Source organism: Macaca nemestrina, chromosome 3 (assembly GCF_043159975.1).
Source record: "Macaca nemestrina isolate mMacNem1 chromosome 3, mMacNem.hap1, whole genome shotgun sequence".
NCBI lineage: Eukaryota > Metazoa > Chordata > Mammalia > Primates > Cercopithecidae > Macaca > Macaca nemestrina.
The window spans coordinates 38,583,594-38,605,679 of record NC_092127.1 but is presented as its reverse complement, the minus strand read 5'-3'; the positions used below and the strand labels follow the sequence as shown (position 1 = coordinate 38,605,679).

The 22,086-nt window shown below is 44.4% G+C and overlaps 1 protein-coding gene, 1 long non-coding RNA gene and 2 other non-coding genes across 5 annotated transcripts in view; 3 read left to right on the top strand and 1 right to left on the bottom strand.

The window, feature by feature from the left end:
* Positions 1 to 15,128, bottom strand: part of LOC139362306 (uncharacterized) — a 29,659-nt gene extending 14,531 nt beyond the window's left edge. For both annotated transcript variants that reach the window (XR_011620913.1, XR_011620914.1), the window contains exon 1: positions 14,952 to 15,128. This is a non-coding gene — a long non-coding RNA (uncharacterized lncRNA). The remainder of the gene's footprint in view (positions 1 to 14,951) is intronic.
* Positions 15,129 to 15,150: 22 nt separating this feature from the next.
* LOC105463469 (ribosomal protein S3A) lies at positions 15,151 to 20,234 on the top strand. Its single transcript, XM_011710560.2, has 6 exons — positions 15,151 to 15,306; positions 16,099 to 16,202; positions 16,583 to 16,770; positions 18,496 to 18,704; positions 19,777 to 19,886; positions 20,054 to 20,234. The coding sequence occupies exons 1-6, from the start codon at positions 15,245 to 15,247 to the stop codon at positions 20,173 to 20,175; spliced, it is 795 nt and encodes a 264-aa protein (XP_011708862.2). The 5' UTR covers positions 15,151 to 15,244; the 3' UTR covers positions 20,176 to 20,234.
* Positions 17,675 to 17,746, top strand: LOC112423459 (small nucleolar RNA SNORD73). Its single transcript, XR_003013938.2, has one exon. It is a non-coding gene; the product is annotated as a small nucleolar RNA SNORD73 (small nucleolar RNA).
* LOC112423460 (small nucleolar RNA SNORD73) lies at positions 19,430 to 19,495 on the top strand. Its single transcript, XR_003013939.1, has one exon. It is a non-coding gene; the product is annotated as a small nucleolar RNA SNORD73 (small nucleolar RNA).
* Positions 20,235 to 22,086: the final 1,852 nt, after the last annotated feature.

Sequence of the window (22,086 nt, the reverse complement as noted above, 5' to 3'; positions counted from 1 at the left end):
ATTGCTAGGTCATATGGAAATTTTATGTTTAACATTTTGGGAAACCATCAGTCTGTTTTGTAAAGTGGCTGCACCATGGGCTGAGGCGGGTGGATCACTTAAGGTCAGGAGTTTTAGACCAGCCTTGCCAATATGGTGAAACCCCGCCTCTATAACAAAAATAAATTAACTAAAATAAACAAAGTGGCTGCACCATTTTACATTCCCAATAGCAGTGTATAAGTGTTCTGATTTCTCCATATTCTCACCAGCATTTATTATCTGACTTTTTTGTTATAGCCATTCTAGTGGATAAAATGTAAAATGGGTGAAATGTGATTTGCATTTCCCTGAAGACTATCAGGGATCAGTTTTATCTCTGCATATTCATCAATTATATCCCTTTTTTTGTTTTCATTTTTTTGAGACAGGGTCTGGCTCTGTCACCCAGGCTGCAGTGCAGTGGCATGATCGTGGCTCACTGCAGCCTCAACCTCCCAGGCTCAAGCGATTCTCCCACCTCAGCCTCCCCCAAGTAGCTGGTACTACAGGCACGAGCCATCGTACCTGGCTAATTTTTGTATTTTTCATAGAGACAGGGTCTCCCTATGTTGCCCTGCTGGTACCTAACTCCTGGGACTTAGTGATACTGCTACCTTGGCCTCCCAAATTAGTGGATTACAGGCATGAGCCACCATGCCCAGCCCCATTTGTATATCTTGTTTGGAGAAATGTCTACTCAGAGACTTTGCCCATTTTAAAATTCGATTTTCTGTCTTTTATTATTGAGTTGATAGAGTTTTTTTATGTATTCTAGAGATAAGTCCCTTATCAGATACATGATTGCAAATATTTTCTCCCATCCCGTGGGTTGTCTTTTCCCTTTGCCCATAGTATAATTTGAAGCAGAAAAGCTTTTAATTTTGAAGAAGTCTAATTTACCTATTTTTTCCTCTTTTGTTGTGTGTGCTTTTAGCATCACGTCTAAGAATCTATTGCCACTTTTTTCTTTTCATTTTTTTATTTTTTTGGAAATGGAGTCTCCCTCTGTCACCCAGGCTGGAGTGCAGTGGTGCAATCTTGGCTCACTGCAACCTCCACCTCCCTGGTTCAAGTGATTCTCCTGCCTCAGGCAGCTGGTACTACAGGTGCCTGCCACCACACCCAGCTAATTTTTGTATTCTTTTTGGTAGAGACGAGGTTTTGCCATGTTGGCCAGGCTGGAAAAAAAGAGCATTCTTCTGCAGGTGGCTATCAATTTGTCCCAGCACCATTTGCTGAAAAGGCTAGTCTTTCTCATTAGATTGTCGTGGCACCTTTGTCAAAAATCAGTTGGCCGGGTGCAGTAGCTCACGCCTGTAATCCCAGCGCTTTGGGAAGTCGAGGCGGGTGGATCATGAGGTCAGGAGTTCGAGACCAGTCTGACCATCATGGTGAAACCCCGTTTCTACTAAAACACAAAAAATTAGCCGGGCATGGTGGCACACACCTGTAATCCCAGCTACTCAGGAGGCTGAGGCAGGAGAATTGCTTGAACCTGGGAGGCAGAGGTTGCAGTAAGCTGATATTGTGCCACTGCACTCTAGCCTGGGTGACAGAGGGAGACTCCATCTCAAAAAAAAAAAAAAAAAAAAAATCAGTTGATCACATACACATGGGTTTATTTCTGTTTATCTATATATTTTGCACTTCATTTATTAAAGTTATTCCTAAGTTTCTTATTCTTTTTTATGCTATTGTAAATAGAATTATTTCCTTTTTTTTTTTTTTTTTTTGAGATGGAGTCTCACTCTGTGGCCCAGGCTGGAGTGCAGTGGCCGGATCTCAGCTCACTGCAAGCTCTGCCTCCCGAGTCTATGCCATTCTCCTGCCTCAGCCTCCCGAGTAGCTGAGACTACAGGCGCCCGCCATCTCGCCCGGCTAGTTTTTTTTTTTGTATTTTTTTGGTAGAGACGGGGTTTCACTGTGTTAGCCAGGCTGGTCTCGATCTGCTGACCTCGTGATCCGCCCGTCTCGGCCTCCCAAAGTGCTGGGATTACAGGCATGTGCTACTGTGTTCAGTCCCAATTATTTATTTTATTTTACTTTTTTGAGACAAGCTCACCAAGTCACCCAGGCTGCAGTGCAGTTGTGTGATCATGGCTCACTGCAGCCTCAAACTCCCCGGCTCAAGCTATCCTCCCACCTCAGCCTCCCAAGTAGCAGGGCTACAGATGCACACCACCGAGGCTGGCCAGTTTTTTTTTTTGTTTTTTTTTTTAATCTTTGAGACAGAGTTTCACTGTCTTCCATGCTGGGGTGCAATGGCGCTATCTCGGCTCACTGCAACCTCCACCCCCAGGGGTTCAGGGGGTTCTCCTGCCTCAGAGTCCTGAGTAGCTGGAATTACAGGTATGCACCACCATGCCTGGCTAATTTTTGTATTTTCACAAAAGTACAAATTAGCTAAAAATACAAAAAAAAATTAGCTGGGTGTGGTGGCGGGCACCTATAGTCCCAGCTACTCGGGAGGCTGAGGCAGGAAAATGGCATGAACCTGGGAGGCACAGCTTGCAGTGAACTGAGATCGTGCCACTGCACTCCAGCCTGGGCAACAGAGCAAGACTCCATCTCAAAAAAAAAAAAAAAAAAGAAAAGGTTAATCTTTGGCCAGGCACGGTAGCTCACTCCTGTAATCCCAGCACTTCGGGAGGCCAAGGCAGGCACATCACCTGAGGTCAGGAGTTCAAGACCATCCTGGCAAACATGGAAAAACCCTGGTCTTTACCAAAAATACAAAAATTAGCTGAGCATGGTGGTGGGTGCCTGTAATCCCAGCTACTCAAGAGACTGAGTCAGGAGAATCACTTGAACCCAGGAGGAGGTTGCAGCGAGCCATGATCACACCATTGCACTCCAGCCTGGGCAACAGAGTGAGACTCCATCTCAAAAAAAAAAAAAAAAAAAAAAGAGTTAATTTTTGAGGTCAAATTTGGGTTTGAATTCTAGCTCCACACTTTTAACTGTGTGATTCCAGCCAAGTCACTAAACCATTGAGTCTTCTTTCCTCATTTAATAATCCTACCCTGCAGCAGTGTCCTGAGGACTAAAAGAGATTAAATGAGATCATGTAAATAATTCTACTACTGAAACCACCTTTGCAAAATTATGACTGAGACAGTGAAAGAGATCTAACTTAACTGACTCCATCTTGCTTCTAACCTCCAAGTTGTCCTTGTTCATTCCTGAGCTTAGGTTGAACTAACTTTGGAAGAAACTTGGTTTGTAGTTTATAGTTTAAAACAAAGACAGATGCCGGGCATGGAGGCTCACCCCTGTAATCCCAGCACTTTGGGAGGCTGAGGTGGGTAGATTATGAGGTCAGTAGATCCAGACCGTCCTGGCCAACATGGTAAAACCTCGTCTCCACTAAAAATAAAAAATAGCTGGGAATGGTGACGTGCGCCTGTAATCCCAGCTACTCAGGAGGTTGAGGTAGCAGAATCGCTTGAACCAGGGAGTCAGAGGTTGCGGTAAGCTGAGATCACGCCACTGCACTCCAGCCTGGGCAACAAAGCAAGACTTAAAAACAACAACAACAACAACAAACAAAGACAGTAACAGCCCTTTCCCAAAGCACTTCTCCTTCTTGCCTGGATTGCCTTTGTAGGACTAACATTAACCACAAGATTAGAAATTATGGTTTAGGATTCATGCAGCCGGAGACTACAAGATTCTGACCCTCCCTAAACTGCTCCTAAAATCAGTGCTTGAGATACTTTGAAGACGCTGCACTTTATGGATCAGCTGGCACTACCCAGATGGATAAACTGGCTCATCTGATCTTGTGGCCTCCACCCAGGAACAGATTCAGAGACAGAAGACAGCTTCGACTCCCTATGATTTCATCTCTGACCAATCAGAACTCCCAGCTCACTGGATTCCCCCTACCCACCAAGTTGTCCTTAAAGACTCTGCTTCCTGAACGCTCAAATGCTCGGGGACACTGATTTGAGTAATAATAAAACCCCGGTCTGACACTGATTTGAGTAATAATAAAACCCGGTCTCTCACACAGTCGGCTCTGTGTGAATTACTCTTTCTCTATTGCAGTTCTCCTGTCTTGAATCAGCTCTGTCTAGGCAGCGGTCAAGGTGAAACCCATTGGGCGGTTATACTAGTAGGTCAGGATTTCCACAATGTTTTCTTTCCCATTGCCATTGTGAACCCTAAATATGTGAGACAGGTCTCAGTCAATTTAGGAAGTTTATTTTGTCCAAGTTAAGGACATGCGCCCTTGACAGTCTCAGGAAGTCCTAACAACATGTGCCCAAGGTGGTTGGGGCACAGCTTGCTTTCATGCATTTTAGGGAGACATGAGAGACCAATCAATATGTGTAAGACGGCCATTGATTCTGTCTGGAAAGGTGGGACAACTCGAAGAGGGGAGGAGGCTTCCAGGTCATAGGTGTTAAGAAACAAATGGTTGCACTCTTGAGTTTCTGATTAGCCTTTCCGAAGGAGGCAATCAGATATGCATTTATCTCAGTGAGCAAGGGGATGACTTTGAGTTCTGTCTGTCCTTTGTCCACAAGGATATTCCTTGTGAGGGTGGTATGTAGCTTTTTCTTTTTTTTTTTTTTTTTTTTTTTGAGACGGAGTCTTGCTCTGTCGCCCAGGCTGGAGTGCAGTGGCCAGATCTCAGCTCACTGCAAGCTCCGCCTCCCGGGTTTACGCCATTCTCCTGCCTCAGCCTCCTGAGTAGCTGGGACTACAGGCGCCCGCCACCTCGCCCGGCTAGTTTTTTGTATTTTTAGTAGAGACGGGGTCTCACCATGTTAGCCAGGATGGTCTCGATCTCCTGACCTTGTGATCCACCCGTCTCGGCCTCCCAAAGTGCTGGGATTACAGGCTTGAGCCACCGCGCCCCGGCCTGGTATGTAGCTTTTTAATTTTAGTAGCTATACATATTTGTAAGGAATAGAATGAAAGGCAGGTGCTGGGTGGGGTGGCTCATGCCTGTAATCCTAACACAGGAGGCTGAGGTGGGTGGATCACCTGAGGTCAGTAGTTCAAGACCAGCCTGGCCAACATGGAGAAATCTTGTCCTACTAAAAATACAAAAACTAACTAGGTGTGGTGGCATGTGCCTATAGTCCCACCTACTTGGGAGGCTGAGGCAGGAGGATCCCTTGAACCCAGGAGGCGGATGTTGCAGTGAGCAGAAATTGCACCACTGTACTCCAGCCTGGGTGACAGAGCAAGACTCTCAAAAATTTTTAAAAATGAAAATAAAAAGAATGAAAGTCCGGTTTTTAAGTAGTTCCCAGCTTTGACTTAGTGATTTTGGGGTCCCAAGATTTATTCTATTTTCCTATCACACTATATTATAACGAAAGCTTCTACCTGTTTTCTCATTATTTTATTGTAACTACCAGAGGCTTAAATTACTTAAACTACTCATTTTAGCAATTATTGGGAAGGAAAAATGCACAAGCAGGAATAGGAATAGAAAAATGAGGTATGGTATTTTCAAGAAAAAGACAAATTCGGTATGAGATCATTTTTCAAGGTATTCAGAAAAATTAGTTGATATACCACCCTGGATGCTGGTGTATGCTCAAAGCCTGCAATGATAGCAATTTTTTTAAAAAATCACTGAAGGGCCGGGCGCGGTGGCTCAAGCCTGTAATCCCAGCAATTTGGGAGGCCAAGACGGGCGGATCACGAGGTCAGGAGATCGAGACCATCCTGGCTAACACAGTGAAACCCCGTCTCTACTAAAAAAAATGCAAAAAACTAGCTGGGCGAGGTGGTGGACGCCTGTAGTCCCAGGTACTCAGGAGGCTGAGGCAGGAGAATGGCGTGAACCCGGGAGGCGGAGCTTGCAGTGAGCCCAGATCGCACCACTGCCCTCCAGCCTGGGCGACAGAGCGAGGACTCCGTCTCAAAAAATAAAAAAATAAAAAATAAAAAATAAATAAAAATAAAAAAATAAAAAAAATCACTGAAAAGGCCAGGTGCAGTGGCTCACGCCTATAATACCAGCCCTTTGGGGGGCCAAGGCAAGCAGATCACCTGAGGTCAGAAGTTAGGAGAGACCAGCCTGGCCCTCATGGTAAAACCCTGTCTCTAATAAAAATACAAAAAGGCTGGGTGCGATAGCTCACGCCTGTAATCCCAGCACTTTGGGAGGCCAAGGTGGGTGGGTCACGAGGTCAGGAGATGGAGACCATCCTGGCCAACATGGGGAAATCTCGTCTCTACTAAAAATACAAAAAATTAGCTGGGTGTGGTGGCATGTGCCTGTGATCCCAGCTACTCAGGAGGCTGAGGCAGGAGAACCCCTTGAACCAGGGAGTCGGAGGTTGCAGTGAGCTGAGATCATGCCACTGCACTCTAGCCTGGCGACAGAGCGAGACTCCATCTAAAAAAAAAAAAATTGCTGGGCGTGGTGGCATGCACCTGTAGTCCCAGCTACTGGGGAAGCTGAGGTAGGAGAATCACCTGAGCCCAGAGGCAGAGGTTACAGTGAGCCGAGACTGCGCCACTGCACTCCAGCCTAAGCAGCAGAGTAAAACTCTGTCTCAAAAAGTAAATAAATAAAAATAAAAATAACCGAAAAAAAAATCACCATTCTATGTATTTTTTATTTTACTGAGAGAATGCCGATAATCCTTTGAGGTGGGTAGGACAGCCATTATTACCTCCATTTTACAGGGACTTAAAACACAGAGGGATTGAGTGACTTGTCTGTGATTATAAAACTATTTGATGAGGAAGCTGGAATTGAAGTCATGTCAATTAATTACAAATTACATAGTCTTGGAGCTTTTGATAATATCTCAAAATAAAGGTCATACTGAGAGGATAAGGGTCATTATGCACTTATAAATTAGATATTTATTTATTCAATAGCTGAATAATACTATTGTATTATACAATAATACAATAGTATTATTCAGCTATTGAATAAATAAATATCGGATTACAAACAAAAATTTTTTGTTGTTGACATGGAGTCTTCGTCTATTGCCCAGGCTGGTGTGCAGTGATGTGATCTCCGCTCACTGCAACCTCTACCTCCCAGGTTCAAGGAATTCTCGTGCCTCAACCTCCTGAATAGCTGGGACTATAGGCGCTCGCCACCACACCCGGATAATTTTTGTATATATATATATTATTTTTTTCAGTAGACTCAGGTTTTCACTGTGTTGGTGAGGCTGGTCTCAAACTCCTGACCTCAAGTCATCTACCCACCTTGGCCTCCCAAACTGCTGGGATTACAGGTGTGAGCCCCACTTCCAGCCAGTGAAAATCTTATTACAGTGAATACCATTGCATATATACAATGAATGCCATTTGCATAGGAAAGGAAGCAAAGAGGATCTCCATGCTATTTAAGATGAACTTCCTATTTCCAATACAGATTTTAGGAACAGAGAGTAGGAAGCATATGTATGGATATTTATTCTGATCAAAATTTAGCAGCCTGGGCAACATGGTGAAACCTGGTCTCTACAAAACAATACAAAAAATTAGCCAGGCTTATGGTGGTGCATGCCTGTAGTCCCAGCTACCCAGGAGCCTGAGGAAGGAGGATCTCTTGAACCTGGGAGGAAGAGGTTACTGTGAGGATCACCTGTGAGCCCAGAAGGTCGAGGCTGCAGTGAGCCATGATGCCACCACTGCACTCCAGCCTGGGTGACAGACCAAGACTCTGTCTCAAAAAAAGTAAAACAAAATAAAAGTTTAAACCAAATGAGTGAATCTTTTGAAAGCTTTGTAATTTGCCAGGCACTGTGGCTCATGCCTGTTATCCCAGCACTTTGGGAGGCCAAGGCGGGTGGATCACCTGAGGTCAGGAGTTCGAGACCAGCCTAACATGCAGAAACCGCTGTCTCTACTAAAAACACAAAATTAGCCGGGCATGGTGGCTCACGCCTGTAATCCCAGCTACTTGGGAGGCTGAGGCAGGAGAATCGCTTGAACTCAGGAGGCAGAAGTTACTGAAAGCCGAGATCATGCCATTGCACTCCAGCCTGGGCAACAAGAGCGAAACTCCATCTCAAAAAAAAAAAAAAGAAAGCTTTGTAATTTGACTTGACATGGACTTCATGGTAGTGTGTACAGAACATTGCTGTTTTAGTAAACCACGTGAAGGTATCACTGGATATGGGAGTGTGTACGTAAACAGACACACATTATTCAATATCCTTAGATTCCAGACCACAAGATCCCTGAGGATAGAGCCTGATCTCTCTCACATCCACATCACAGTACCTAGCACTAATGAATGAATACATAAATGAGTGAGTGAATAAATTCATTTTCTTTAAAATTATCCTTCTCCAACTCATCTTGTCAAAAGTACCTTTCTCTACTTCTGACCCTTTGGGCCGCTATTCTGTCCTTAGTCAAAAATATTTCCACTCCAGGACGAGACTGAATTCCCTCCAGAAACAAAATCCATTCTTCCCTTTAATCTAGGGGAAGATAAATGACAGATTCAAAGTGACTCTCACAGTCATTTGGCCCCAGACTATGTTGGGGTCTTCTGGACTGCTCACATATATTTGCTCATTACCATTTCCATTATCTTACTCAGTTTGCGTGTGTGTGTGTGTGTGTGTGTGTGTGTTTTCAGACAGGGTCTTGCTCTGTAACCAGGCTGGAGTACAGTGGCGTGATCTTAGCTCACTGCAACCTCTGCCTCCTGGGTTCAAGCGATTCTCGTGCCTCAGCCTCCCGAGTAGCTGGGATTACAGGCACGCGCCACCACACCCAGCTCATTTTTGTATTTTTAGTAGAGACGGGGTTTTACCATGTTGGTCAAGCTGGTCTTGATCTCCTGACCTCGTGATTCACCCGCCTCAGCCTCCCAAAGTGCTGGAATGTATCTTACTCAGTTTTTATAGCCCAAGCTTCTGATCGAAATCAGCACATTCAAGGTTCTTACTGCTTGTTCTATTTTCCAAGCCTTTAATTTCTGCATGTCAATAAAAAGAGTCAAACTCTGCAAAATATTTAAAGAGATTTATTCTGAGCCAAATATGAGTGACCATGGGCCATGACACAGCCCTGGAGATCCTGAGAACCTGTGCCCAACGCAGTCAGGCTACAGCTTGGTTTTATACATTTTAGGGGGACACAGGACATCAATCAATACATGTAAGATGTACAGCCCAGGCGCGGTGGCTCACACCTGTAATCCCAGCACTTTGCGAGGCTGAAGTGGGCAGATCACCTGAGGTCAGGAGTTCAAGACCAGCCTGGCCAACATGGCAAAACTCCGTCTCTACTAAAAATACAAAAAACTTATCTGGGCATGGTGGCGCATGCCTGTAGTCTCAAATACTTGGGAGCCTGAGGCATGAGAACCACTTAAACCCGGGCGGCGGAGGTTGCAGTAGGCAGAGGTTGTAGTAAGCCAAGACCGTGGCACTGCACTCCAGCCTGGGCAACAGAGTGAGACACTGTCTCAATAAAATAAAAGAAAAAGAAAAAAATTCACTCCATACAATTGTTATTGATCTGTTGTAAATGGATTGTTAATCAGCAACTACTGGAAATAAGTTGCCTTTTTTGGTAAAAGGGTAAGGGTAAGAAGAATGGGAAAAAAAATGAAAGGAAGCAACTTTTTTTGAGCATCTACTTTGTGCCAGATATTTTACTATGCATTTAATTTTCACAAAAACCTTATAAGTAAGGGAGACAGATAATAATTGTTCCTAAATATCGGTTCTTCCCTTCTCGGAAAGTAACAGAACTTTTGGTGGGCACATGGTTCTTCTGCTAAGTTCTATGATTACGTTTATCAGCCTGTCTCATAGCTAGGGACACAGGGAAGTGACATGAGCAGAATGGATGTGTATAACTTGTGGATGGTATTGTGTAAGGAAAGGAATGTGCCCTCCTCTTTGCTTCTCCCTCTCCCTGTTGAACTAAATGTCGACTTTTCTTTCTATTTTTTTAGAGACAAGTCAACCAGGCTGGAGTGCAGTGGTAATATCACAGCTCCCTCCAGCCTTGAACTCTGGGGCTCAGGCGATCCTCCTGCTTTGGCCTCCCCAAGTGCTAGAATTGCAGGTATGGGCCACTCCACACCCAGCCTAAATGTTGACTTTTCATTCCAGACCACATGGATGAGAGCACAGCATGAATAGCAGAGTAATAAGACTGATGAAATCACTGTCACCTAGGTAACTAACACTATGGTGCCTACACATCAGCCCTGGGCAGCATCCACTTGGACTGTCACATAAGTGAGAAATAACTTCTACCTTGTTTTTTTTTTTCTGAGCCAGAGTCTCGCCCTGTCACCCAGGCTGGTGTGCAATGGCATGATCTCGGCTCACTGCAACCTCCACCTCCCAGGTTCAAAAGATTCTCTTGCCTCAGCCTCCCGAGTAGCTGGGACTACAGGTGCCCACCACCACGCCCAGGCAATTTTTGTATTTTCAGTAGAGATGGGGTTTCACCACGTTGGCCAGGCTGGTCTCAAATTCCTGACCTCATGATCTGCCTGCCTCGGCCTCCCAAAGTGCTGGGATAACAGGCGTGAGCAACCGTACCCGGCCAACTTCTACTTTGTTGATGCCACTGTTATTTAAGTCTCTGTTACAGCTTCTGAACCAAGTTGTTGTGTAATTCCCTGTGCAATCTATGTGAGTGGCTCTCCTGGAGTTGTCCAACATGGCAGCCTTGACCTGAACTAATATGGCAATGAGAAAACAAGTTCAGAAAGATTAAAAATTTTTCTGAAGTCAAACTGCTACGTGATAATAGCAAAGACATGGAATCAACCTAAATGCCCATCAATGGCAGACTGGATAAGGAAAATGTAGTATATACACACCATGGACTACTATGCAGCCATACAAAAAGAACAAGAAAATGTCTTTTGCAGGAACATGAATTGAGCTTCAGGCCATTATCCAAAGCAAACTAATACAGGAACAGAAAATCAAATACCACGTTCTCACCTATAAAGTGTATAAGTGGGAGCTAAATAATGAGAACACATGGGCACAAAGAGAACACAGACACTGAGGCCTGCTTGAGAATGGAGGGTAGAAGGAAGGAGAGGATCAGAAAAAATAACTAGTGGGTACTAGGCTTAGTACCTGGGTGATAAAATAATCACAACAAACCCCCATGACATGGGTTTACCTATATAACAAACCTGCCCATGTACCCCTGAACCTAAAGTAAATGTTTAAAAACAAAAATGACAACAAAAAAAACTACTATGTGATAAGGTGGGATTGAACCTAGACCTACATGATACCAAATAGTTACTGTACAAGATTCTAGATTCTAGCCCTAGATTTTTACTTTGTGAAATGTTGCTGACCAGAAGGAAAGTTCCAGCACTTGTGCTTTTAGAGTATGAGCAAAGTGTTTTTTATTTATTTTTTTTTTCTGAGACAGAGTCTCTCTGTCACCCACACAGGAGTGCACTGGTTTCAATTCCCACGTTAAAACAGCAACAATGGCAGTGTGGATAGTGAACCAAAAGGAGTGCCCCTGCCCTGGACGTGTGCTGCTCTTAGGAACAGCAATGGTATGAAGAAGGAATCCAGTCTGGTTGCACCTCTGGACTTTTATAATGACACGAATATCACCATGTACAGATTTAATCTCAGCTTTTGTTCTCAATTCTCTTGCTTTATATCCTGGAACGAGTTCTTTCTTCCTACCTGGTAATCACAACAAACTCTGCGGGGGAGGCAGGGATGGGAGATGACTCCAACAAGAGCAACACTCGACGTAAAGTTATCACAGGGCTGAGGACAGGGAGATGCTGATATAAATGTCAGTGGGCAGGGAGAGAAAGCTAGATAATAAATCGGATTATTTATTTTAGGGAACAGAGAAAAGTTAAAGTTACTGAATGTCTACTACAGTTATGTGCCACATAATGACTTCCAGTCAATACCAGTATCCCATAAGATTATAATACTGTACTTTTTTTTTTTTTTAATTTTAGATGGAATCTCGCTCTGTCACCCAGGCTGGAGTGCAGTGGCGCAATCGCGGTTCACTGTAACCTCCGCCTCCCAGGTTCCAGTGATTCTCCTGCCTTAGCCTCCCAAGTAGCTGGGATTACAGGCGTCCATCACCATGCCTGGATCATTTTTGTATTTTTAGTAGAGACGGGGTCTCACCACGTTGGCCAGGCTGGTCTCCAACTTCTGACCTCAGGTGACCCACCCGTCTCGGCCTCCCAAAGTGTTGGGATTACAGGTGTGAGCCACCATGCCCAGCCAATGAAACAACATTGACAGCTTACTAGGTTTGATGTATTCTGACATTTTTCTGTTCCATTTTCTTCTTTTTTTTTCAGAGACAGGGTCTCAGGTAGTGGTGCCATTATGGCTCACTGCTGCCTCAACCTCCTGGGCTCAGGCAATCCTCCCACCTAGCTTCCTAAGTAGCTGGGACCACAAGTCACCACCACACCTGACTAATTTTTGTATTTTTTGTAGAGACAGGGTTTTGCCATGTTGTCCAGGCTGGTCTCCAACTCCTGAGCTCAAAAGATTCACCCATTTCAGCCTCCCTAGACGTGGAGTTGTGAACCACCGTGCCTGGCCTGTTCCATTTTATTCCATCTGAAAATATTAAATGATGGTTGAGACCCAATAAACTGATTTCACACCCCCTAAATTGTATTCAACACACTTACATTAAAACTGCTTATTGCACCATTTAATGTAACAGGGTCAGGAAAATATTAATTAGAAATTTTTTAAAGCGTTTACTACAAAACAGAGTTGAGGATTGAAATACAGACCTCTGACAAATCTCTTAGGTGTTGGTGCTGCTAAAATAAATCAGATGCAGCTGACTTCATTAAGGCCTCTCCCTGTGGCTTTCACTTTTAGGAAGAAAGAGGAATCAGACCAGCAAGAAGGTAAGTTTGGTTTTTATGCTGCAGTAAGCAGACTGGAGGCCCATTTTATCTATCTATCTATCATCTATCTATCTATCTATCTATCTATCTATCTATCTATCTATCTATCTATCTATACACACACACTTTTTTTTTTTTTTTTTTTTTTTGGAGACGGAGTTTCACTCTGTCCAGCCCAGACTGGAGTGCAGTGGCGTGATTTCGGCTCACTGCAGCCTCCACCTCCCAGGTTCAAGCAATTCTCGTGCCTCAGCCTCCCGAGTAGCTGGGACTACAGGTGTGCACCACCAGCTAATTTTTGCATTTTTAGTAGAGATGGAGTTTCACCATGTTGTCCAGGCTGGTCTCGAACTCCTGGCCTCAAGTGATCCATCTGCTTCGGCCTCCCAAAGTGCTGGGATCCTCCTACCTCAGCCTTCCGAGTAGCTGGGACTACAGGCATGAGCCATCATGCCGGGCTAATTTTTTTTGATTTTTAGTTGTGATGAGCTCTTGTAATGTTGCCCAGGCTGGTATCAAACTCCTGAGCTCAAGCAAACCTCCTGCCTTGGCCTCTTAAAGTGCTGGGATTACAGGTGTGAGCCACCACACCTGGCCAAATTTACCATCTTAACCATCTTTTTAAAAAAGAGATGGGGTCTCACTATGTTGCCCAGGCTGGAGTCCAACTCCTAGCCTCAGGTGATCCTCCTACCTCAGCCTTCTGAATACCTGGAACTGCAGGTCCAAGGAACCTGGCAAGGCTACCTTAACCTTTTTCAAGTGTACAGTTCAGTAGTGTTAAGTACATTCATACTATTATGAAACTAAGACTTTGAATTTATCCTCCAGGCAACGGAGATTTATGGAATTACTGAAAGATTTCAGGACCCTACTAGAGGTTTAGGAGGGTTGTCTTAGGGGTGGGCGTAGTGGGAGGTAGGTGATGGAGGCCAGCAGGACTGGAAGGGATTGTAAGTTTAAAAGCTTGCAGCGGGCCTTGTAAGTGAGGGTTGGTTTTTGGCTTGGTCACAGGGTTTTCTGCCAGACAGGAAGTTAGAGAAAGGAACTCAACACACCACTGGCTGAGTACCAAGCCTGTATGGGCCAGACGCTTTCCGAGGGCTGCACACTTGAGCTAGTCAGCCACATCTTGCCAAGATGTGCTCTGTTAACCCTTACAGTTAAAAAAATGGGGAAGGGAGAGGTCGGATTAATTGCAAAAATGGAAAAATTTAGAGATTTCGTTTTTTTTTTTTTTTTTTTTTGACGGACTTTCACTCTTGTTGCCCAGGCAATGGCGTGATCTCGGCTCACTGAAACCTCCGCCTCCCGAGCTCAGATTCTCGTGCCTCAGCCTCCCGAGTAGCTGGGATTACAGGCACCCACCACCACGCCCGGCTAATTTTTTGTATTTTTGGTAGAGATGGGGTTTCACCATGTTGGCCAGGCTGGTCTTGAACTCCTGAACTCAGGCGATCCGCCCACCTCAGCCTCCCAAAGTGCTTGGATTACATGCGTGAGTCACCGCGCCCAGCCAACGCCCTGCTAATTTTATAATTTTCTTGTAGAGACGGGGTCTGGCTGTGTGGTCCAGGCTAGTCTCCAATTCCTGGCTTCAACTGATTCCCCTGCCTCAGCCTCTCAAAGTGCTGGGATTACAGGTGTGAGCCACCGAGTTCGGTCTCACTCCACTTTTAACAAACCTTTTAATCAATATATAACAGACATACAGAAAAGGACACAAATAAGCGTAGAGCTCAGTGAATGTTCACAAAGCAACAACACAAAGCAACAACACCTGAGATGAACCAGCACCCACATGAACAAGCAGAACGTTGCTAGCATCTCTGGAGTGATACTCATTTAACCCTGCGAAACCTCATGAAGCCGACCGTTTTATCACCCCCATTTTACGCATCAGGAAACAAGCGTGGAGAGGTCGGTCTCAAGCAAAGCCCTGTTGAAACCGACATTTGAATCAGATCCGCTGACTGACTCTCGAGAAGAAGCCGGTTTGGGGGTTAGACCGTGAGTTCAGCTTTGAACGATGTTGAGTGGGCGTCTCGTTTTATCTCGTTTTACAGAAACTTACTTCCAGACGTCACAGCCACAGAAACCACAGGTAACCAGACGCCTGCACGTCAGGCCACCAACGCCTTGGTCTACACAGCGCAGCTTCCAGTGCCTCGGCATGCCGCGCGACCTCCCCACACACGAAGGCGCTGTCGCAACGACAGTAGCAGGAGTGGCGCTCTCTACTGTCGCGGAATTCTTGAGGCCGGAAGAATGAGAGCGCAAAGGTCACGTAGACGGCGCGCCCCGCCCCGTACGCCTAAGTTCTCGCGCGACTCCGATTTCCGCCTTTTCGGCTCTCTGATCAGCACCATGGCGGTTGGCAAGAACAAGCGCCTTACGAAAGGCGGCAAAAAGGGAGCCAAGAAGAAAGTGTAAGTGGCGACTGTCGTGGCGTCCTGCTTTTTGGATGTCTGCTGGAATCGGCAGGCTGGTCCTAGATCGCGGCGTAGGCCGGATGGCGAGGATTCCAGTCGGATTGTGCGGGCCCTGGCGGGTTGGTGCACCCAGGAACGCGGCCTGGCGGGTCTGGGTGTTGAGTAGCGGCAGGTCGGCTGCCTTTCCCAGGCCTTCTGGTCCTTGCGCACTTCGCATTTGAGCCGGCTTGCCGCCGCGACTCGGCTGGAATGTTTGTTTTGTGGGCTCACGTGCTGCCTCAATTCCGCGGGTGTTTGATGGCACTGCGACAGCAGGAGTTGAGGAAAGCATCCTCCTATCCATTCAGGACCTGTCAATCCTGCCTTTGCTTGGTCCCGCTGGAATCTGCGAGCTCCTACTAAGCTTTGAGGCCATGCAGGGTCTTAGTTACCAGTACATGCCATTACGTACCAGCAAAGTTAATGAGATTGCATGTTACTCGTACCTGTGTAGTGGAAGGACCGATGGATGTTCCTCGTGTCTGTGTAGTGGAAGGACCGATGAGGGTGGGAAGTGGACATAACCTTTCGAAGTCTGATGCATGCAGTGAAACATAGAGTGGGAAGAGCTAGGTTTATGTTTGTGCCCCTCACCTCACTGTGTGATACACTTTAGTATCAAATTGCCGGTTAGCTTTTTAAAATATTGATGGGAAATAACATTAACAGTGATACTAGAGTGAAGAAAGCACAGAATAAACACAGTAAGAATGATCTGCAATGGAACTTAAGCATTTTCTTAAAATCCAGGGTTGATCCATTTTCTAAGAAAGATTGGTATGATGTGAAAGCACCTGCTATGTTCAATATAAGAAATATTGGAAAGACGCTCGTCACCAGGACCCAAGGAACCAGTAAGTAGCTTAGTTTTGGTTTGTATTTTCCTTAAGTTGGCGCTTGTATATTGTAGCAGGCATCTTGGTCTGTTGTTGGTCCTGTGGTGGGAGACTTTCAGGGAATGTCAGCTCTCGGTTGCAGCCTTGGCTCCTGTGGTGCTTGTTTTTAGTACAGCACTTGGAGAAGCAAGATGGTGCTTTTTGAATTAAGAAAATGTGCCATAGGTAGTTCTGAGCTTCTAATAAGTACTGTCGATAAGTCACTGGTGTCTGGATTTGACCACAAAGGTTAAGGTCTTTACAATTTACCATTAACTTAATTTCTACCCTCAGTTTACAGGCTTGACTTTTGCTTATATGGTTCCTAAATGTTAAGATACTTGTTTTTTCTTTTGTAGAAATTGCATCTGATGGTCTCAAGGGTCGTGTGTTTGAAGTGAGTCTTGCTGATTTGCAGAATGATGAAGTTGCATTTAGAAAATTCAAGCTGATTACTGAAGATGTTCAGGGCAAAAACTGCCTGACTAACTTCCATGGCATGGATCTTACCCGTGACAAAATGTGTTCCATGGTCAAAAAGTGGCAGGTGAGACCCAGAGTTCCTTAGAGTGTGTTGTGCTACGGGTGTTTGACCAAGGATAGCATGGTTTGATATGACAGGAAGGAGCAAGTTCATTTTATTTATTGATTGATTGATTGACTGAGACCAGTGAAATGTCCACAAAGTTCATTTAAAATTTTGTTTTCTTGCCGTTATTGAGTGCTAACTCTGGGGTTGCCACACCATGATACTTTACTTAGTATTTAAATCTAAGATTTAATAGTGGTGTATAATCAAAGTCAGATTTTCTTGCTGCATAGATCAGTGGTTTTTTGAGGAACGTTTAGGTGCAGGTGGACGGTTTTGCCCGTCTTCAGGATATTTTTTGACCTCAGAATTGAGTGAGTGTTGATTAACTGTGGCAATAGAGCATAATTGTGGCAGAGCCTCTGGTGTGAGGTTAAAATCTTGGCTCCATTTCCCTATTGTGTTCTCTTTGGAAAGTAACTTGTTTTCTAAGCCTCAGTTTCTTTATTTGTGAAGTGCAGGTGAGAGTATCATTTTATTGAATTGTGAGGATGAAATGAAAATATTTCAGATATTTTTGGCTAACTATCCAGTTGGAATATTTTGTGGGAGTTTTTTGTTTTTGGGAGATTGAGGCTCCAGGCTGGAGTGCAGCGGCACCATCTCTACTCACTGCAACCTCCTCCTCCTGGGTTCAAGCGATTCTCGTGCCTCAGCCTCCTGAGTAGCTGGGATTACAGGCACCCGCCACCATGCCCAGCTAATTTTTGTATTTTTAGTAGAGATAGGGTTTCACCATATTGGCCAGGCTGGTCTTGAACTCCTGACTTAAAGTGATCCGCCCGCCTCAGCCTCTCAAAAGTGCTGGGATTACAGGTGTAAGCCACTGCACCTGGCATAGTTTGAATATTTTGTATGTGGGAATGAATGATGACAAAATGTTTCAGTCCCAAATGATACATACTGATTATACCGTTACATTTATCCTGACATTCCTCTAAGGCTTCATGGTTTACATTTCTGGAAATATTTTAAGGTCCCTTATCTGTAAATTGTATTTGATGAGTTTTTTTTGTTTTTTGTTTTAATACTAAGGTATAAAATTTACAAAACGCAAACAAGGTAAATCAGTTTTCATCACTACCCAAGATGGTTTTTGTTTTTTCAATGTAGGCAATAATATGACCACTAATTAGGGGTTTTTAATTATATTTTAGCTCTGAAATTGGGTATTTAATCATCAACATGGCTTTAGTTTGGAACATAAAAGACATCTTCCAAGGTGTACATTTAGAGTTATTATAGCAGTCACCCATTCACAACACAGTTTTTTGAAAAATGACATAATCACTGTAGAAGTTCATATCATAAAATACCATGGATCCTCTCAGAATCTGTTTTCCTCTGGCGTAGTTATATACTTGAAGGGGGATGAGCTGTTTAAAGGGGTGTATGTATATGCAGTGGATGCGGGTTTGGGTGCCGTCATAGTAGTAGTGATAGAGGGTAGAAAGGAGGAGGGAGGGCAGTTGAGAGGACCTGGTTATTTAATTGGGTAAGAATTTGGGGGTAACTCTTGGTAGGTTCAAGGAAGTTAATTCTGTAAACTTAAGAGATGTTATTTATATGAGGATACTTTATATTTAATAATGAATGTGACAATCCAGCTTTTTAAAATTAGAACTTCAGGGATAAATGGATAACGTAAAACCTGTTAAACCTGACAGTATCTTTTTTCTCCAGACAATGATTGAAGCTCATGTTGATGTCAAGACTACCGATGGTTACTTGCTTCGTCTGTTCTGTGTTGGTTTTACTAAAAAACGCAACAATCAGATACGGAAGACCTCTTATGCTCAGCACCAACAGGTCCGCCAAATCCGGAAGAAGATGATGGAAATCATGACCCGAGAGGTGCAGACAAATGACTTGAAAGAAGTGGTCAATAAATTGTAAGTGTTTCTTTGCTTCCTCACACAACAGAACCTTGAGTATTGATTATTCCTCAGATAAGGGAAAGCATATGAGACAAGGTAAAGGTCTGTTGAAATCCTGTCTGTGAATCCTTCTAGCTATATCCCTTTACGTGAAAGAGTAAGTACTCAGTAAATATTATTATTTGAGTCAGAGTCTTGCTCTGTTGCCCAGGTTGGAGTGCAGTGGTGCGATCCTCCTTGGCTCATGGCAACCACTGCTTCCTGGGTTCAAGCAGTTCTCGAGCCTCAGCCTCCTGAGTAGCTGGGAATACAGGGGACTGCCACCACGCCCAGCTATTTTTTTTTTTTTTTTTTGATTTTTAGTAGAGATGGGGTTTCACTATGTTGGCCAGGCCGGTCTTGAACTCCTGACTTCAGTTGATCTGCTAGTACTCCGTAAATGGTAATAGTTTTTTTTTTTTTTTTTTTTTTTTGAATGAAGCTGTCTCACAGTAGATGGAGTTGAAGGACAGGAAATGTTTTTCCCCTACTTGGAAAATAGACTGAATAAGCTGGGTGCAGTGGGATGTGCCTGGAGTCCTGGCTACTTAGGAGGCTGAGGCGGTAGGATTGTTTGAGGCCAGCCTGGGCAATATAGGAAGACCCTGTTCCAAAAAATAATAAACATACATATATATATACACACACACACAGAAAATATACTGAACAGACAAAACCTTTCATGATTAATAACACATGGGAATAAGTGATGAAAAAAGTTTCGGTCCCAGATGATGGCCAGTGATAACTTACATTTTTCTGATGTTCCCATGCAATATACAGTTAGCTAAGAGGGTGTAATGGAAAAAGCATAAGACTTGGACTCAGAAGACTCTACTAAGTGTAATTCAGATAGATCATCTATCCTTTACATGTGAAAGGAAAATAATAGCTTAGCTTACAGGAGGATTTATGCAGGTTAAATGAGGTAGGTGTTACATGTGTAAGTTTATTCCAAGGCTTCTCTACATTTAAAGGAAATGACTTATCCCCTTATATCTCATAACTAGGACTTTAAGAAAAAAAATTTACTGTTACTGGTTTGCAGGATTCCAGACAGCATTGGAAAAGACATAGAAAAGGCTTGCCAATCTATTTATCCTCTCCATGATGTCTTCGTTAGAAAAGTAAAAATGCTGAAGAAGCCCAAGTTTGAATGTAAGTGAGAAATCACATGATTCCTGTAGGGCCAAATACATTGTTTTTGGGTGGAGGAGGAGTTTGGGGCTATATCATGGCTCTTTTTCTTCCTGTCATGCTTGCATAGTACTGATGACTATTGTTTCAAGATACACTAACAGGTTTTTTTTTTTTTTGCCTTTTAGTGGGAAAGCTCATGGAGCTTCATGGTGAAGGCAGTAGTTCTGGAAAAGCCACTGGGGACGAGACAGGTGCTAAAGTTGAACGAGCTGATGGATATGAACCACCAGTCCAAGAATCTGTTTAAAGTTCAGACTTCAATTAGTGTCAAATAAAAAGTGCTATTTGTGATGGTTTGCTTCTGAACATTGTTTTTTTAAAAATGATCTGACAGCTTGGTGGATTAGATAGTAAATTTGACAGCTGGTAAACTTTTTTGACCCAGACAAATTGGATATTACTACTATGCACTTTTACTGTGAAGCTGAAATGGGGCGGAGAAGCTGTTACCAAGTGGGCATTTAGTGCTGTCCACCTGCAGTCATTCATTCATTCAGTTTCTACCTCTTCTCAAGGCTTCAGTTTTCTCACTTCTTGCTTAGCTGATAACCTTGCTTTGTATAATCACTAAAAAACTTGTAAAGCAGATGAGAAAAGAACCTCACAAATTTCTGTTACCTATACTTTGCCACCTATGCATGTGTTAAATCATACTACCTTCTGTCATACCACTGGATGGATTGTGCTAAGACATAAGACAGCCTTTTTGTTTTTGCCTAATTGGCCTCATGGCTCCAGCAGTTCACAACTTTATCAATTCCTTGCTGTGCCTTCCATCACCACACAAATACTAGTAATACAAATCCCAGAGCACCTTACTCAGCCCCTTGATAGCAAAGCTCAAAGGAATGTTTTATATATCTACCATATTTTTTTAACAGAATTATATATTTGAGGTCAAGTGTGGTAGCTCATGCCAATAATCCCAGCACTTTGGGAGGCTGAGGTGGGTGGATTGCTTGAGGTCAGAAGTTCAAGACCAGCCTGGCCAACATGGTGAGACACCATCTCTTTTTTTTTTTTTCTTGAGGCAGAGTCTCGCTCTGTCGCCCAGGCTGGAGTGCAGTGGCGCGATCTCGGCTCACTGCAAGCTCCGCTTCCCGCCATTCTCCTGCCTCAGCCTCCCAAGTAGCTGGGACTACAGGCGCCTGCCACCGTGCCCAGCTAATTTTTTGTATTTTTAGTAGAGACGGGGTTTCACTGTGGTCTCCATCTCCTGACCTCGTGATCCGCCCGCCTCGGCCTCCCAAAGTGCTGGGATTACAGGTGTGAGCCTCCGCACCCGGCTGAGACACCATCTCTTAAAAAAAAAATAGCCACCTGTGGTGGTGGTCGCCTGTAATCTCAGCTTTTTGGGAGACTGAGGCATGAAAATCACTTGAACCTGGGAGGTGATGGTTGCAGTGAGCTGAGAACACACCACTGCACTCCAGCCTGGGCTACAAAGTGAGACTGTTTAAAAATTATGTTTGAGAGACGTGATCTTCCTCTCACCCAGGATGGAGTAGAGTGGTGTTCATAGCTCGCTGTAACCCCAAACTCCTGGGCTTAAGCAGCCCTCCCTCTCAGGCCTCCTGAGTAGTTGGGACAGGCCTGTGCCACCACTTTTAAAGACAGCCTCACTCTGTCACCCAGGCTGGAGTGCAGTGGTGCGATCTTGGCTCACTGCAACCTCCATCTCCCAGGTTCGAGCGATGCTTGTGTCTCAGCTTCCCCAGTAGCTAGGATTATAGGCACCCACCACCATGCTGGGCTATTTTTTGCATTTTTTAGTGGAGATGGGGTTTCGCCATGTTGGCCAGGCTCGTCTTGAATTCCTGGCCTCAAGTGATCCTCCCGCCTTGGCCTCCCAAATTGCTGAGGTTACAGGTGTGAACCACTGCACCAGGCCCACCCTGTTAGTTTTTAAGTTCTTTGTAGGGTCTTGGCTGTTATGTCCAGACTGGTCTCAAATTCCTGGCCTCAAGGGATCCTCCTGCCTGAGCCTCCCAAAGTGCTGGGAGTATAGGTGTGAGCCATGGTGCCCAGCCACATTTTTTAGTTTTTATTTTTCTTGGATTTGTTGCAGTTGGGTTTTCCCTCCAACACCACTCCAAGAAATTTCATTGTTAAGATTAGCAGTGATTTTGTTGCTAAGTCCAGTGGTCCATTCTTTTAC